The sequence below is a fragment of the Rhincodon typus genome, chromosome 16, assembly GCF_021869965.1.
Source record: "Rhincodon typus isolate 14 chromosome 16, sRhiTyp1.1, whole genome shotgun sequence".
NCBI lineage: Eukaryota > Metazoa > Chordata > Chondrichthyes > Orectolobiformes > Rhincodontidae > Rhincodon > Rhincodon typus.
In genome coordinates, this window is record NC_063347.1 from 34,967,509 (window position 1) to 34,982,607 (window position 15,099).

The following is a 15,099-nucleotide window of genomic DNA, read 5'->3' on the forward strand; positions in this document are numbered from 1 at the left end:
AGACACCTTGTCCTGCTTCAACAAACCTCATCCTACTGGACACTACCCAGCTGCCTCCTACCCTCCCTTGACTTCTTCACTTCCAACTGCTGTCATGACATTGATCACCTCAATCTGTCCCACCCCTCTCTCTCACTCCAACCCCTTCCCTTAAGGAACGCATAGCTCTCCACTCCCTCCACTCCAACCCTAATCTCACCGTGAAACCTGCGGATAAGGTGGGGGGGGCGCAGTAGTCGTACGGCGCATGGACTTTTACATCACTAAGGCCAGGCACCAATTCTCTGACATCACCTTCTACAGCCCCCTCGATTTATGACCCCACCCCTGACCACCAAACCATTGTCCCTCCGACCGTTCATAACCTCAGGTGGCCTACCACCCACATCCTCCAACCCCGCACCACCTATTTTTATCTCTCTCCCAAAATTCACAAACCTGACTGCCCCAGGCCTCTGCCTGCTCCTGCCCTACAGAACTCCTCTCCACTTTACCCCAACCATGCCTTCCACTTCCAGGGCTTCCAATTCTCTGGCCCCCATATACCTCCTCTTCGCTATGGCCATCCAATCCCTCTACACTCGTATCCCCCATGCGGATGGCCTAAAAGCTCTCTTCCTCTTCCGCAGGCCCAACTTCCTACAGACTAAGGGGTAGCCATGGGCCCAAGCTATGCCTGCTTATTAGGCTACGTGGAACAGTCCCTTTTCCCCTGTTACACTGGCACTATCTCCCATCTCTTCCTCCGCTACATTGATTACTGTATCGGCGCTGCCTCATGCTCCCACGGGGAGCTTGAACAGATAATCAACTTTACTAACACCTTTCAACTAACCTCAAATTCACCTGGACCATCTCCGATACCTTCCTCTCCTTCCTGGATCCCTCCGTCTCCATCTCTGTGACCACCTGGAAACTGACATCTATTTCAAGCCGACTGACCCCCACAGCTACCTGGACTACACCTCCCACCCACCCTCGTACAAGAATGCGATCCCCTACTCAATTCCTCACCCTCCGCCGCGTCTGCTCCCAGGATGGAGCATTCCCAAACATCCCAGATGTTCTCCTATCTCAATGACTGCAACCACTCCCCGATCAAAAATGCCCTCATCGGCATCTCTTGTATCTCCCGCACTTCTGCCCTCAAACCCCCTCCACCCCAACAAAAATAAAGACAGAATCCCCCTTGTCCTCTCAAATCACCGCACTAACCTCCATATCATTCTCCGCCATTTCCTCGACCTATAATCTGACCCCACAACCAAAGAAATATTTCCCTCCCCACCCCTATCTGCCTTTTTCGTGGGGTCCACTCCACAGTCCCCACTCACCCCACCTCACCTGGCACCTTTCCCTGCAACCACAGGAAGTGCTGCACCTATTCCTACACCACCCCCCTCACCTCCATTCAAGGCCCAAAATAAAGCTTTCATATCAGACATGGGTTCATCTGCACATCCGTCAACTTGGTCTACTGTATCCACTGCTCACGATATGGCCTCCTGTACATCGGTGAGATCAAGCGTAGACTCGGAGACCGTTTCGTAGTGCATCTGCTCTCTGTATGCAACAAACGATCGCCCTTTCCAGTTGCCAACCATTTTAATTCCCCCTCCCACTCCCCGAGTGACAGGTACATCCTAGGCTGCCTCCAGTGTCACAATGACTCCACCTGCAAACTGGAGAAGCAACACCTTGTATTCCAACTCGGGAGCCTATAGCATGATGGCCTAAATGTGGAATTCACCGGTTTTAAAATCTCCCCACCCCCCGGCCTCGTCCCATGTCCAACCCTCCCTCACACACTTTCACCTCCTTGATCTGATACAACCTGTCCATCTTCTCTCCCACCTATCCACCCCACCCATCCCACTGACCAATCCCATGACTCCCACCTGTGATCATCTCACCTCACCTACCTTCCCCAGCCCCACCCCCCTCTCTATTGATTCCCCTCCCCATTTCTGAAGAAGGGTCCCGACCTGAAACGTCAAATTTCCTGCTTCTCTGATGCTGCCTGGCCTGCTGTATTCCTCCAGCTCCATGCTGTGTTGTCTTTGTATTTTACTGTATTTGTTAATCAAGTGCAATGCCATCACTTCCTGCCTGAATTTAGAACAAGAAGTTTCCAGCATTTTGTTTAAACTCATTTACACTGACCCTTGCTGGGTCTTTTATAAATGTTGAATTATTCTATAATCGCTTCATTTCTGTGGCTGTATTTACTGTGGTGACTAAACAAAAGTGCGTCAGTGAAATATCATTTAGTTTTCCCAGTCAACCTTGTATTTGGCTGTGGTTAAACATTCAGAATTGGCCGTGTTAATATTCAAAGGAGTTTTTTTTCCAGGTGCTGGGGGGGGCTTTTGATCTGGTTAAACTTGGCAAACTGAAGCAGTTTTGTGTATTTAAGTTGAAGTTCAGCCTTCAGCTTTCATCTTGGAATTTACTCTTAAATGATAAGTCGAATGGCCTCCTTCTGTACTGTAAAATTCTATGATTCTATAACACTATGTACTTTCTCACAGTTGTTTCGGATTCATTTGATATTACGTGGGACCAGGGTTTAATTGCTGTTTGCAGTATTTGACCTGGATAATGCAGTCACATGCTCGTGAGGTTATTTGCAGAAGCAGTTTTAGTATTTTGGCTTACTGGGGGAGGGGCAGAAGAAGGTGTTCGCAGGAGAATCCAGAAAATTGCTGCTGTCTTCTGTGCTTGTTGATTTTACAATATGAATGTAAAATCAGAATTGTAAAAGAAATTAGATGCAGTTTTTTTTAAGTAATTTGCTTTTGTAAGAACACAGTATTCACCTGACAATTGTTTAGTTACAAAACTAAAATGTTCTTAAAATGTCAACTGACATAGAAAGTGCTGCTGTTTATCAATCAGTTACATAAATGACTTTCTTCAAGGTAATTTTACTTTGTTGTAATTTACTTTTGGATGTTTTCCTTTCTGAAATTGAGGCATTTGGTAGCTTTATTGTAAAAGGTACTTTTAATCTTTTTACAGATATGCCAATATTCGGTCACTGTCCAGCACATGATGATTTTTACCTGGTGATGTGTAATCATTGTAATCAAGTTGTAAAGCCCCAGGCCTTTCAAGCACATTATGGTAAGTTCCAACTTTACTCAATATGTTTTAAATATGTGTAAATTCCAGCTTATTTTGCTTGGCAGTGTTTCCCCAAATTAGATTTATTTTATATTTTACAGGCATTTCCTGTAATTTCTATGCTGGATCCATGTGATATTTTGCTCTGACGTGTACACATTGCAATAGAACAATCTTGTCTGTTTAATTTACTTGGCCTCAAAAAAACAAATTACTACCAAGAAGAGCAGGAAAAGTTTGGATTGTGTGAAAAATGGCCTATTTAAGAATGAATTACAGACATGTTATTTTATTGACTTCAATAAAACTTGACCAGTCCCAAAATGAATCCACTGTATACAAATCATAATTAATTCTCACTGGTGTTCAGAATGGAACAATATTTTCAGGTGATATAGAAGGACTTCAGAAAGTGCAAGTTTTGCCACCAGTTTTAATGAGATCAGAAGCTTCTGTAAATGCTTTATTTTGACATTGAACTTAACTGAGATTTATTCTGACAGAGTATCCTATACAGTAAGTAGTATTGCTGACCAGAAGATGCATTATTTTACCATTGTTAATTGTCGATGAAGTGTGAGGGGCACTGTAACATTTGTTATGAACACCTCTCTGATAATTTAAACTGAAACCCCAAGAGAAGCTCACCTCGCCTCCTCTGGTAATCTATCAGAGGAATGGTTAAATGACACTCGCTCTATAAACAATAAGTAACAATTAAATTAACTGTTAGTTAGATAAATAAACACAACTACTAACAAACTGAACAATTCCTCCTTAACCACTAACCATTCCTGACTAAAGCAAGATTCTAATGGTACACTGTTCTAGTAGATATAAGTCCCACTTACATAAACCAAATTAATAAAAAGAAAGCTAAATCTCTCCATTACAGTCAGGATAAGTCTTCCGGAATGTTCTTTGCCGCCTTCGCTGTCTTTCAGTCAGGAACGCCTTCCTCCATCAAATTCTTTTGTCAGCAATGTTAGCTAAGAGTGCTGTTGTACCTTTTTTATTTTGATGGTACTAACTGAGATCTTAGAGATTTCTGAGCGAGCCAGAGATTTTCTGTTTCTTTAGACCTGAAGGCTGTTGAGAGCTGTCCTCTTAACTGATGGCAGTTTGCTCTCTCTCTCTCTAATTTGCAAATCCCCTCTTCTTTTATACCTGTGATGACCTATTAATTTCTTTCAATAGGATTGGTCTGAGGTTGTCAAATCCATCAGATTGAAATTTAATTGGGCTTTGGTATCTAGGGCCTGGTTTAGATTAATTGGCTAAATTCAAAAACCTGTTGTTTTGGTAAAAATGCTGCTTTGCCTCCTCTCAATATAGCATTTTGATGTTTCAATTTCAAGAATTCTCTGTACATTGGCTACTGCCACAGACTTTTTTAAATCTCTAAGCCTTAAAAAAAACTTTCAAAGGTACCATGCACTGTTTCCCCCCTATCATTTTATAAACAAATTCTAGCATCCTTCCAATCCACAAGTACTATACCAACTTCACAACGCCTACACCGCTTAAGAAGAAATTATAAAAGGATGGCTTCATTTTTTCTCTAAATCTCAATGCCATTATTAGTAGATACATAGGTCAGTAATCTAGAGTTACACATTTTCATACTAATACTATATACAAGTATATAAACATTGAACACTACCGTGTCTATCTTATGTACACACTTTCCTTTTAAACCCGCAATAATGCATCTGCAATAGCATTTTCATGACCCACAATAAGTACAATCTGTAAATTAAATGCTTGTAATGGAAGACTCCAACGAAATAGTCTGGTGTTCTTGTCTTTAAATATTTCCAAAAATGTCAAAGGGCTGTGATCAGTGTACACAACAGTCTCGGATATATTATTTGCAACGTAAACATTGAAATGTTGTAAGGCAAGTACCAAACTCAGTCACTCCTTTTTCCACGGTTGGATGTTTTCTCTGGTGGATAATGAGTTTCTTTGAAAAATAGCTGGTCTTTCAATTCCACAGTCATCGTCCTGTAACAGCACAGCTCCAGCCCCTGCATTGCTTGGGTTGATGGTGACCTTGAAGGGTTTGAAGAAATTTGGTGTGGCTGAAATTAGTGCAGTGGCTAATGTTGCTTTTAAATTCTCAGATGCCCCCTGGCATTGTTCTGTCCACAAAATGTCATGTTCTTCAACAAACTCGTCAGCAGTGCCACCAAATTTTGGTACAAAATTCCAGTAGAAAACGCTCAATCCTAAAAATTGTAGCATTTTCTTCCTCAAGGATGGTCTTGGAAATTCCTAGGTGGCCTTTGTCTTCAGGTTCCTCGGTGTCATCCTTTCATGTCTGATCTGGTGTCCTAAGAATGTCACTTTGGCCTTCGAATTCTGTCTTAGCCAAATTTTTGACCAACTTTGCCTTCCGTAATCTCTAAGAGCTCCGCCAAATGCACCATGTGATTGTTCCATGAGTGGCTAGAGATCACTAAGTTATCTGTATAGATAGCATAATTAGATAATTAAAACCCAAGCCCCCAGAGAAGCTCGCCTCGCCTGGTAATCTATTAAGAGTGGTTAAATGAAAGAAATCTCTGACACACACATTTTATTAACGAGTAACAATTTTATTTATCTAACTCTAACAGTGAACAAATTAATGGAACTACTAACAAACTGAACAATTCTCCCTTTAACTACTAACTATTCCCAAATAAAACAAAACTTTAATGGTAAGCTGTTCCAGTAGATAGAAGTAGTCCTATTTGTATGAACCAAATTAATAAAAAAAAATTTTTTAAACGGCTTAACCTCTTGAAATTACAGCCAGGGTAAGTCTTCTGGGATGTTCTTTGCCTTCTCCATTGTCCTCCAGTCAAGAACGCCTTCATCCATCAAATTTTTAAGGTCAGAAGTATTAGCTAAGACTGCCGGAGTACCTTTTATTTAGATGGTACTTACCCGACATCTTAGATTTCTGTGAGAGCCAGTGATTTTCTGTTTCTTTTCTGCTGATGGCTGTTGAGAGCAGATCTCTTAAGAAATGGCAGTTTGCTCTCTCTGATTTGCAAATGCTGCCTTTTCTCTTACCCTTGATGACCTATTAATTTCTTATAATAGGATTGGCCAAGGTTGTCAAAACCATCAGGTTTAAATTTAATTAGGCTTTGGTATCTAGGACCTGGTTTAAATTAACTGGCTAAATTTAAAAACGTGCTTTCTTAAAAATGCTGCCTTGCCTGCTCACTGTATAGCCTTTTGATACAATGTTTCAATATCAAGAATTCTCTGTGCATCTGTGACTGCCTGCAGACATTTTTAATCCCCAAGCCGGAAAAAAAAACTTTTAAAGGGATCATGCATTCCCCCCCCACCCCCCCCCAACACCTGTCATTTTACAAACATGCTAATGTCTTTCCTTCCAATCCGCAACTACTATACCAACTTCACAACACCTTTTTCAAGTGACTTTAATGTAGGAGTGTTTATGTTTAAAAAAAACCTTTTTTAAACAAAAGGCATTTAAAACCAGCTTGAACTTCAGTTAAAGGAACAAAATATATTTTTTGTCAATGTAAGATTTCCTCCCATCACTTTGTAACATCTACAAATGTTGTTGTTGTTGTTGTTGTTGTTTAATCATCTGGACTATAATACAATTGTTTTGTTAAAGCTTGTCCCTCAGGCACCATCTATGTCTGTTTCCTGTACTTTCGATTAAAAAATATTAAGGCATGTGGACTATTATCTCTACTCATGTGGTAGTGTCCTAGCTTGTTTTGTATGTGGTGATGTGTGACATTTGTCTAATTGTTTGACGATTCTGAATCAATATAAAGAGCCAGTGTATCTCAAAGCAATTTGCAACTCAGCATCCTGATGTTTGGCATCACTGTTGGAGTCTTTAGAATTGAGTCAGAAGCAGTTTTTCTAGATTTATAAAAATCTTTACATGGGAAACTTATGATTGTCAATAATTTTGTCATAAAGGTACTAAGTCATACTTCTGTTAATGTTTTTATACTTGAGTTTAATATTCAGTGGTTTAATGTTCCAAAATCTTTTTGTAACAGGATGACCCCTGGAGGTTGATTTTTAGCTTTTGCTCGCAATGAAAGTGTATTTTAGCTGAGACTCAAAATATGACATGCGCGTTTCTTCTACATTACTGTTGTTTTGGTTTTAAGCTTTTGTATATGTTGCACAGATTTATCATTGCTGATTAGAGAAATTAAACTATTCCAGGTTAGTCTGTCAGACTAATGAAAGTTATTTGAACAATTCAAAGATTTGCCTTGCCATTGGCACTAATTCTTTCGTGTTTGGCACTTGGATTAATACTGTTTGAACATATGGAGCTGGAATAGGTCATTCAAACCTCAAGCCTGCTCTCTCATTCACAAGTGTTATGATGAGAGAGGAGGCCATTTGACTTATGAATAAAATAATGGATGGTCTGATTTATTCAACATTTACGCTCATCCTCAGCACCCACCAATGCTTGGCAAGCATTTATCTGATTCTGCCTTTAAAAATATTCGAGGACTCTTCGTCCAGTATATGAGTGCCAGTGAGCAGGTTGCTGCTCAGCAAGTGCTGCTTGATGGCACTGTTAATGACTCCTTCCATAGACTGATAGGCAGTCATTGGCTGGGTTAAATGTTTCCTTTTTTTGTGTACAGGACACAGCTATGTGGCAATTTTCCATGTTGTCAGGTAGATATCAGTATTGTAGCTGTACTGGAAACGGCTTGATTAAATGCATAGCTAATTTTGAAGCAGTGTGTTGGGCTTCCTGTCACTGAGGATGGGAATGTTTGTGGAACTGCCTCCTCCAGTGAGTTGTTTAATTGCCCACGAGCATTCACGAGTGGATGTTTGATTTGATTTTTTTTTGATTTGTTATCACAAAAACAGAAGTAGTTGGAAAAGCTCAGCAGGTCTGGCAGCATCTGTGAAGAGATCAAAGTTAACATTTCGGGTCCAGTGACCCTTCCTCAGAACTTCTGGTTTTTATTTATTGTCACGTGCATCATCTGACAAAATACAATATAAAGTGTTGTATAGTGTCACCACTCTCCAGTGCCATCTTAAAACACAGAAAATAAACTAAAACGCAGAGTATGAAGGCAGAAAAATGAAGAAATAAATTGTCCAACATTACAATCTTTAAGTGCTCTGCCATGGGCTTGGTGGCCAGGCATGAGTCTCCTTCACTGCGTTGCTGCCATTGGAATGAAGGTTGCCATTATTTGATGCCACCTCCCCTCGACTTATACTCTTGCCACTGAATCTTCGCTGGACCTTGCCAAAGCAGACACCACCAATGCTGCTGAGGACTGACGCAGACTTGACTCTGCTGCCATAAGTCCATTTTGGGCCCACTTTTCCGCTGTTGATGTCACTGGTCTCATACTGGGCCAAACTCCCCTCCACTGCTGCTTCCATGAATATGTGCTGGAAGCAAATGCCACTGGGAATCCAAATTTACCTCTGCATTGGACAGCCAACATAGTTTTCTATGCATTCTCTCTTTGCAGAGTGTGTTAATCACCCACACGATGCTGTGCTGTACTAAACTTGATGTAGATGTGTTTGCTCTGGATCTCAGGTCTCCAGGAGCTCCCATATTCTGCATTTGCAGCATGTCACCTGTCCTGCTGATCAGCTTAAGAGCAATTGCAAATGGGTGACTAAGACAATGCTGTGGTTTTAAGAGCTGTGTTTTGTCCTTCTTTCTTTTAGAGAGAGGTTGGGGGAAAGGTGACGAGTGGTCTATGAGAGGATAAACAGCTTGTGAAGCCTGGGTGTTTTTTGTAAAAGTTGGAACAATAGGAACATGTGTGGTGGAAGAGAAAGATTGCATGCTGTCTCTCACATTCCCCCTTCCTCCCTCCCTCCCTCCCCTGGGGAGCTGCTGCTTGTATTATTGTCTCATGCGCAGTCCTATCAGCAAAAAAATCTGTCTTTTTGAAGTTGCTTTTTTGCCACGGGTGTGTTTATGGGATTCTGCTATATTGGAACAGCTAATTAGTTATTGTTGTATCTATTATTCTATGAAGTTTTCCAATAGAGTTAAGTTATTCTAAGTTCTTTTTCTTTTTGTAATTTAACTGTATTGTTTGAATAAATTGTGTTTTGCATAACGTCGAGTACTTTGACCAATCAAATTGCATCTGGAACACAGCTCCTGACATTAACCATTAAAATAAGTAAAAGTTAAGGCCACTGCTACCACCTTAATATATTTTGAGGGGTCTGGTCTGGTCTGGTCCATAACAGCACCAAATGCTGGCCTTGCTGCTGCCTCCTACATCCCATGTGTGAATTTTTTTTAAAAAACTTGCCTGTCCATCTAAATACTTTGTTCACCACACTGGGGGGAAAAACACAATGTAAAATATTTACAACGTGGCCAGCTGTTAGTTTTTTTTCTGTGCTGCTTGGAAGAAGCTACAACTGCCAATCCACTCATGATGTTTCTGTCGTTTTCTGATGCTTATGCTAAAGTGAAACAAGTGTCTATGATGTTTATAGCTATGGCAGGTCTATTAGACTCCATCTGTTGTCAAGGCATTTTAATATATCTGTTTTCCCTATGATTTTAATCTAAATTCTCTTTGCTTAAGTGTAGGCAATTCTGTTGTTCTTGGAGGTAGTACTTGACATGGACTCAGTTTCTTTTTTTGCTTTTCTCTCTGTCTATGCTGCCATCTCCTGATTTTCCTTGTCGTTTGCATATTGCAAGTATTATTACTTGCTGCAGGCTGGAGAGATTTTTCAGCGCTTTTAGCTCTGGTTTTGAGCCATTTTATAATTGGTAAAAAGGCAGACTAGCTATTGGAATGTTTACGTTGATGTAAGAGCATGAATAGGAAAGTAGGGAATAAAGCCCCTCAAGCCTGCTTTTTGTTCTGTATGTTAGTGCCTGATCTTAGCCTCAATTTGAATTTCTTGCCTATTCTGTATAGTTTAAAAATCTGTCTCGGTCTGCACAGCTCTTAAGGGCTCACCTCTAATGCTCCTGATTTGAGGGTCACCATTGTTGTTGTGGAATACAATTGCCATGTTCTACAGCTACATCATCACACCTGCCCTGCCAGCTCAACTAAATTCTGGTTCACAATTTTATTTTTGTTTTTCACGTAACTAGTATCTGTTCATATATTTTAAACTAGGTAATGCTTGTTTATCAACTTTATTTTTTACTGTAACTTGGGGTAAATTGGGACTTTTGAGCTATTTATTTATATTTTCTAGATTGAGCAGCATCTCATGCCCAACACCACCTTCAAATTTCCATGCAGTCAGTCTGTTCTAATACTCTTAATTTACTTATCCCAATATTTACTTGCACCAGTTGAAATTTTTAATTTTGACAAATGCCCTTGCTGAGAGAATTAGAATACCAACTGATCAACTATCTGCTTTCCTGTGACATGGCTTGATATTCTTGCAAACGCTTGCACAGAACGGAGATCATTTGCTCCCAACATAGCTCTTTATCACGTGGGACTGTCTTACCTTTCACTCTTTTTGGTTTTCAGTTGTCCACTAATCTTGTGCAGAAATAACTGCTAGTTGAGCGTTTATTGCAGTGTGCAGCTTGTCATTTAACACTTTACTGTCGATGCTGATGAAACTTATGAAATGAGGTTTCAGAGAATATTAATAAGACTTCTATTGTATGGTTGTGAGGTGTGCTTTGGGTAAGAATGATCCTTTGCTTGATTATACATTTAAATTTTACTTATAAATGGAAGAAATTTTGCAGTGGAAGTATTACTTTGTACGAAGAGATGATTCCAGTATGTTTTTACTGCTTGGATTGAACCTGGCTGGCCTGAATTGGATCTCTTCCTCATGGCTTTTGTCTGCAAGTTTTTAAGATGGAAGATTTAATTAATGGGAGTCAAAACAGAAGTTTGATAGAAGAGCTCTGCAGGTCTGGCAGCACCTGTGAAGAAAAATCTGAGTTAATGTTTTGATTCCGGTGATCCTTCCTCAACAGTTCTGAGGACCTGAAATGTTAACTCTGATTTTTTTTTCCACAGGCACTGCCAGACCTCCTGAGCTTTTGCAGTAACTTCTGTTTTTGTTCGTGATTGACAGCATCCACAGTTCTTTTGGTTTCTAATTAATAGGAGGTCCACGTTGAGTGTTGCAGTCTCTCCGACATCAGAGTACTGTTATTTAATCTGGTTCAGGTGCTGCCGTGCAAATGTGGTAAGTATCCACCTCCACGGAGTCATGAGGATTATTCCTGGGATGTCAAGGCCAGTACAGTTCAAGTATCTTCCTGTGGTGCATATTGAATCTCTTAATGTTTACAGGGAGAACCTTAGTCATCTGGTGCTACTTGGCGACAAAATAAAGCTCTCCCATTGACACAGGACCTCAAACAAAAACTCATGCACTCATTCGAAATCAACTTCTCACCCTGCAAATTAGTGAAGCCTTGACTGCTTAGTTGACTGTGAGCACACCAACTGCAACCTGACACGAGTGGTGAAGCCCCAGTTTTCAACCTTCTGAAAGTCTGGATGATGCTGAACTGCTTGCAGACAGGCCATGTTGATGCAGCCACATACTCTATAAGTGAAATAGGAGAGACAGTGCAAATTAATCTTATTTGGATGGTCAGTCATTTCCTGCATTGGGGTTTCCTGCCATGAGCAGTCCATCATGGAATGGATTGTTAATCTCAATATCAAGCTATAACTGTTTCCCCAATCATACAAATAAAAAAAAATGCACCTGTTTATGGGCAGGTGAAACAGACCATCATAAAAATCATTCTAAAGTATGTGTCTACTTTTTTCCAAAAATTTCAAAAATCTAAAATTGGATTTCATTCCTATTGGTATTTTGGCATTGGCCACCTCCCTGTATAGTATGTCCAAACCAACAAAACTACCTCTGCCTGATTTTTTAACAATAAGTGTACTCAATCTGTTTGTCCTTGTGTTTTGAAGATGGGTCACTGGACCCAAAACATTAAGTCTGCTTTCTGTCCACAGATGCTGCCAGACCTGCTAGGGGTTTCCCTTCTGTTTTTGCCCTTGAAAGGACTGCTCCATTGATGACTTTGTATAAAAAGTTATGACTACAATGTAGACAAATAGAAAGACTACTCACAGCTAAAAATACCACTTTGGTTGAGTCTTCAACAATCCAAACTTTAAAGCAAAAAAAAATTGTAAAGTCCTCATTCAGATAAGTCTGTTTAATTGTCGATGATATCTTCATCATTATCTGTGGGCCCTCTCTAGATTGAAGAATTCAATGCAGAATCAGATTGGGTAGACCCTGTTGTTAATGGTGCCTGGGATAATGTCTGCCGTTGCACCACTTTTGACCTTCCTTTGGACATACTGCATGTTGAGAGCTTTGGAGTGGATGGTCCTCAACATGCTGAATCAAATTTTCAGGCTTTCCTCCAGGTGAATGTCAGCTGGCTGCTGTGTTTTCCCAAGGTCAAAAGTCAGACAATACCAGGTTATTGTCCAACTGGTTTATTTGAAATCACAAGCTTCTGTAGCATTGCCCCTTTGTTAGGTGAAGGGAGACTGAAGTACAGAGGCACAGAATTTATTTGGTTTGTCTCCTATTTTTAAAATTTTTTTTTGTAATTATCTCTCAATCTTAATTGGATTGTCGGTCATCGCTTCACTTGTTATCCAGCTGTTGACACTTTACTCACACTGTTTGACACTCTTGATCACCTGCACAGACCTATTAATTGGCCTGTTGACACTCCACTCTGTGTGATCTTTGATCTCTTTGCCTATAAATTCTGTGCCTTGTGTACTTCTCTCACACTTCACCTGGCAAAGATGCAATGCTCTGAAAGCTTGTGATTTCAAATAAATCTGATGGACTATAACCTGATGTCATCTGACTTCTGACATTGTCCACCCCAGTCCAACACTAGCACCTCCACATCGTGTTTTTCCAAGAGAAGTGATATGGAAATCAGAAGTTTAAGGCTGCTTTCTTCTACTGTACTCCTCAGTATGACCAAAGCTAAATGGTGACCTCTTGTTATTGCCATCCCCTTGTTACCTAATTTGACACTACTCTGCAGTTTGATTTCTTTCCCCATGTGACATAGGTGAATGGAAATCACTCCATGCCCAGATCTTCAAGATGTCAATTGATGTCTTGGGAAACTGCAAGTGCAGACACCAAAACTGAGTTTTTGAGAATGATGAAAACATGTCACCTTCTCGAATGGAAACAGCTCAAACATGCATGTTTATTTTTATTCACTTGGGACCCCAAGTATTACTGGCTGGCCCAGCATTTATTGCCCATCCTCTAGTTTCCCTTTGAGAAGATGGTGGTGAGTTGCTGCCTTGAACTGCTGCAGACCATGTGCTGTATTTATAACCACAGTAACTTTTGGCAGTCAACCACCAAACATCAAGCCTATAAAGATGATGGGCTTAAGCTCCATCTTGAGAAATGCAGAATGGCAGGTAAAATGCAAAAGCAGTTGAGTTGCAATATTTAGCTAAGAGACATGTTTTTACGGTGTGTGAAGACTGTATATGTAGCCTGTCCACCACGAACTTTGCTCCTACATTAATAACGTATGTAAACTAACTAATCATTACCAAGGCAGGAGCTTGGGCACTTTAAGCTCTCGAATGTCCCAACAGTTTTCAGACATTTAAACCAAAGCAGATCTGGATTTTGGGAATCATGAAAGGCACAGAAGCTTCCCATGAAGGTAGCCTCTAATCCACTGTCCGGAGAAACTTAGTCAGTATTGCTCTGACTATTTAGAATGTCATGTTAACTGTGGATGGAATATCTATACTAAGTAATCGAGTTCTGTGCGTGATACCAAGTTAGGTAACAGTATCAGAAAGGCAGCTCTGAAATTATGGAATGAATTGGGCAAATCTTTGAGCAGAAAAACACAAGCAAGATAGAGTATGAATAAGTGGCATGTCCTCTGCAATTGCTGACTTAGGTGAAAGTCAAGCTGGAAAATTCGAGTCTTCCGACCCATTCAGTCCCCAAGTGATGCAAAACTGATGAATAGGAAAAACTGATCCCTAGCATTGAGGGTCAAATTTTTCAGGAGAGCTAGAAATTTTCAGGCTTTTGAGTTTGAATTAAGTTGAGAAATGATGTATCTTGCTATTGTGGAAGGAGCATTATTGTTTTTGCAGGTCAGTTGAATAAGTTGGAAGCCTTCCCCATTCTTGTTTATGTTGTGCTTTTAAACAATAAATGTAGTTACAAGTTATGCTCAAAATAGTTCAGTGTAAGGTTTTCTTGTATCATACCAACATATCACTTTTATAATAGTAGTAATGAAGATTATGAATTGAGAACTGTGCAAGATAACCTGCTGAATTGAAGAACTTTCCCTATCAGATTTGATTTTCACTTAAGAAATGGAAGCAGAACAGGCCATATGGACCCATGAAAAATGTGGCTGATTATCTGTCTCAACTCATTTGTCACCATCTCCCTTAATCCCTTAGTGTAAAAAACTTGTCATGATATAGAAGTGCTGGTGTTGGACTAGGGTGGACAAAATCAAACATCGCACAATGCCAGGGTATAATCCAACAAGTTTATTTGAAATCAAAGCTTTCGGAGTGCTGCTCCTTTGTCAGGTGACCCAACGAAGGAGCAGCCCTCTGAAAGCTTGTGATTTCAAATAAACCTGTTGGACTATAACCTGATGTCATGTGACTAAAAACCTGTCAATCACAGCCTTGACTGTTGATCAGCTGAGTATCTCTACCCCTCCAGAGCTATCCCTCTGTGACAGAAAATTTTTAACATTCTGAATCATGAGTCAAAAAATCTCTCATTCGTAAAGCAAACTGAGCCTTTTTTGTGATATTTCAGTAGAATGAGGTGATCTTATTGAAAATATATAGAATACTTTAGCGTTTGACATGGTTGATCAGCAGTTTGTTGTAGCTGATGTAGTGCAGGCCATGCTGTGTGGCCCGTGAGGCCATTGTTCAAAAT

General features: G+C 40.3%; 1 protein-coding gene across 4 annotated transcripts in view; it reads left to right on the forward strand.

Moving 5' to 3' along the window:
* Nucleotides 1-15,099, forward strand: part of LOC109916945 (ataxin-7) — a 164,902-nt gene that overhangs the window by 94,655 nt on the left and 55,148 nt on the right. For all 4 annotated transcript variants that reach the window (XM_048606634.1, XM_048606637.1, XM_048606633.1 and 1 more), the window contains exon 3: nt 3,022-3,126. In XM_048606634.1, the coding sequence (XP_048462591.1) occupies nt 3,022-3,126 (105 nt within the window). The remainder of the gene's footprint in view (nt 1-3,021; nt 3,127-15,099) is intronic.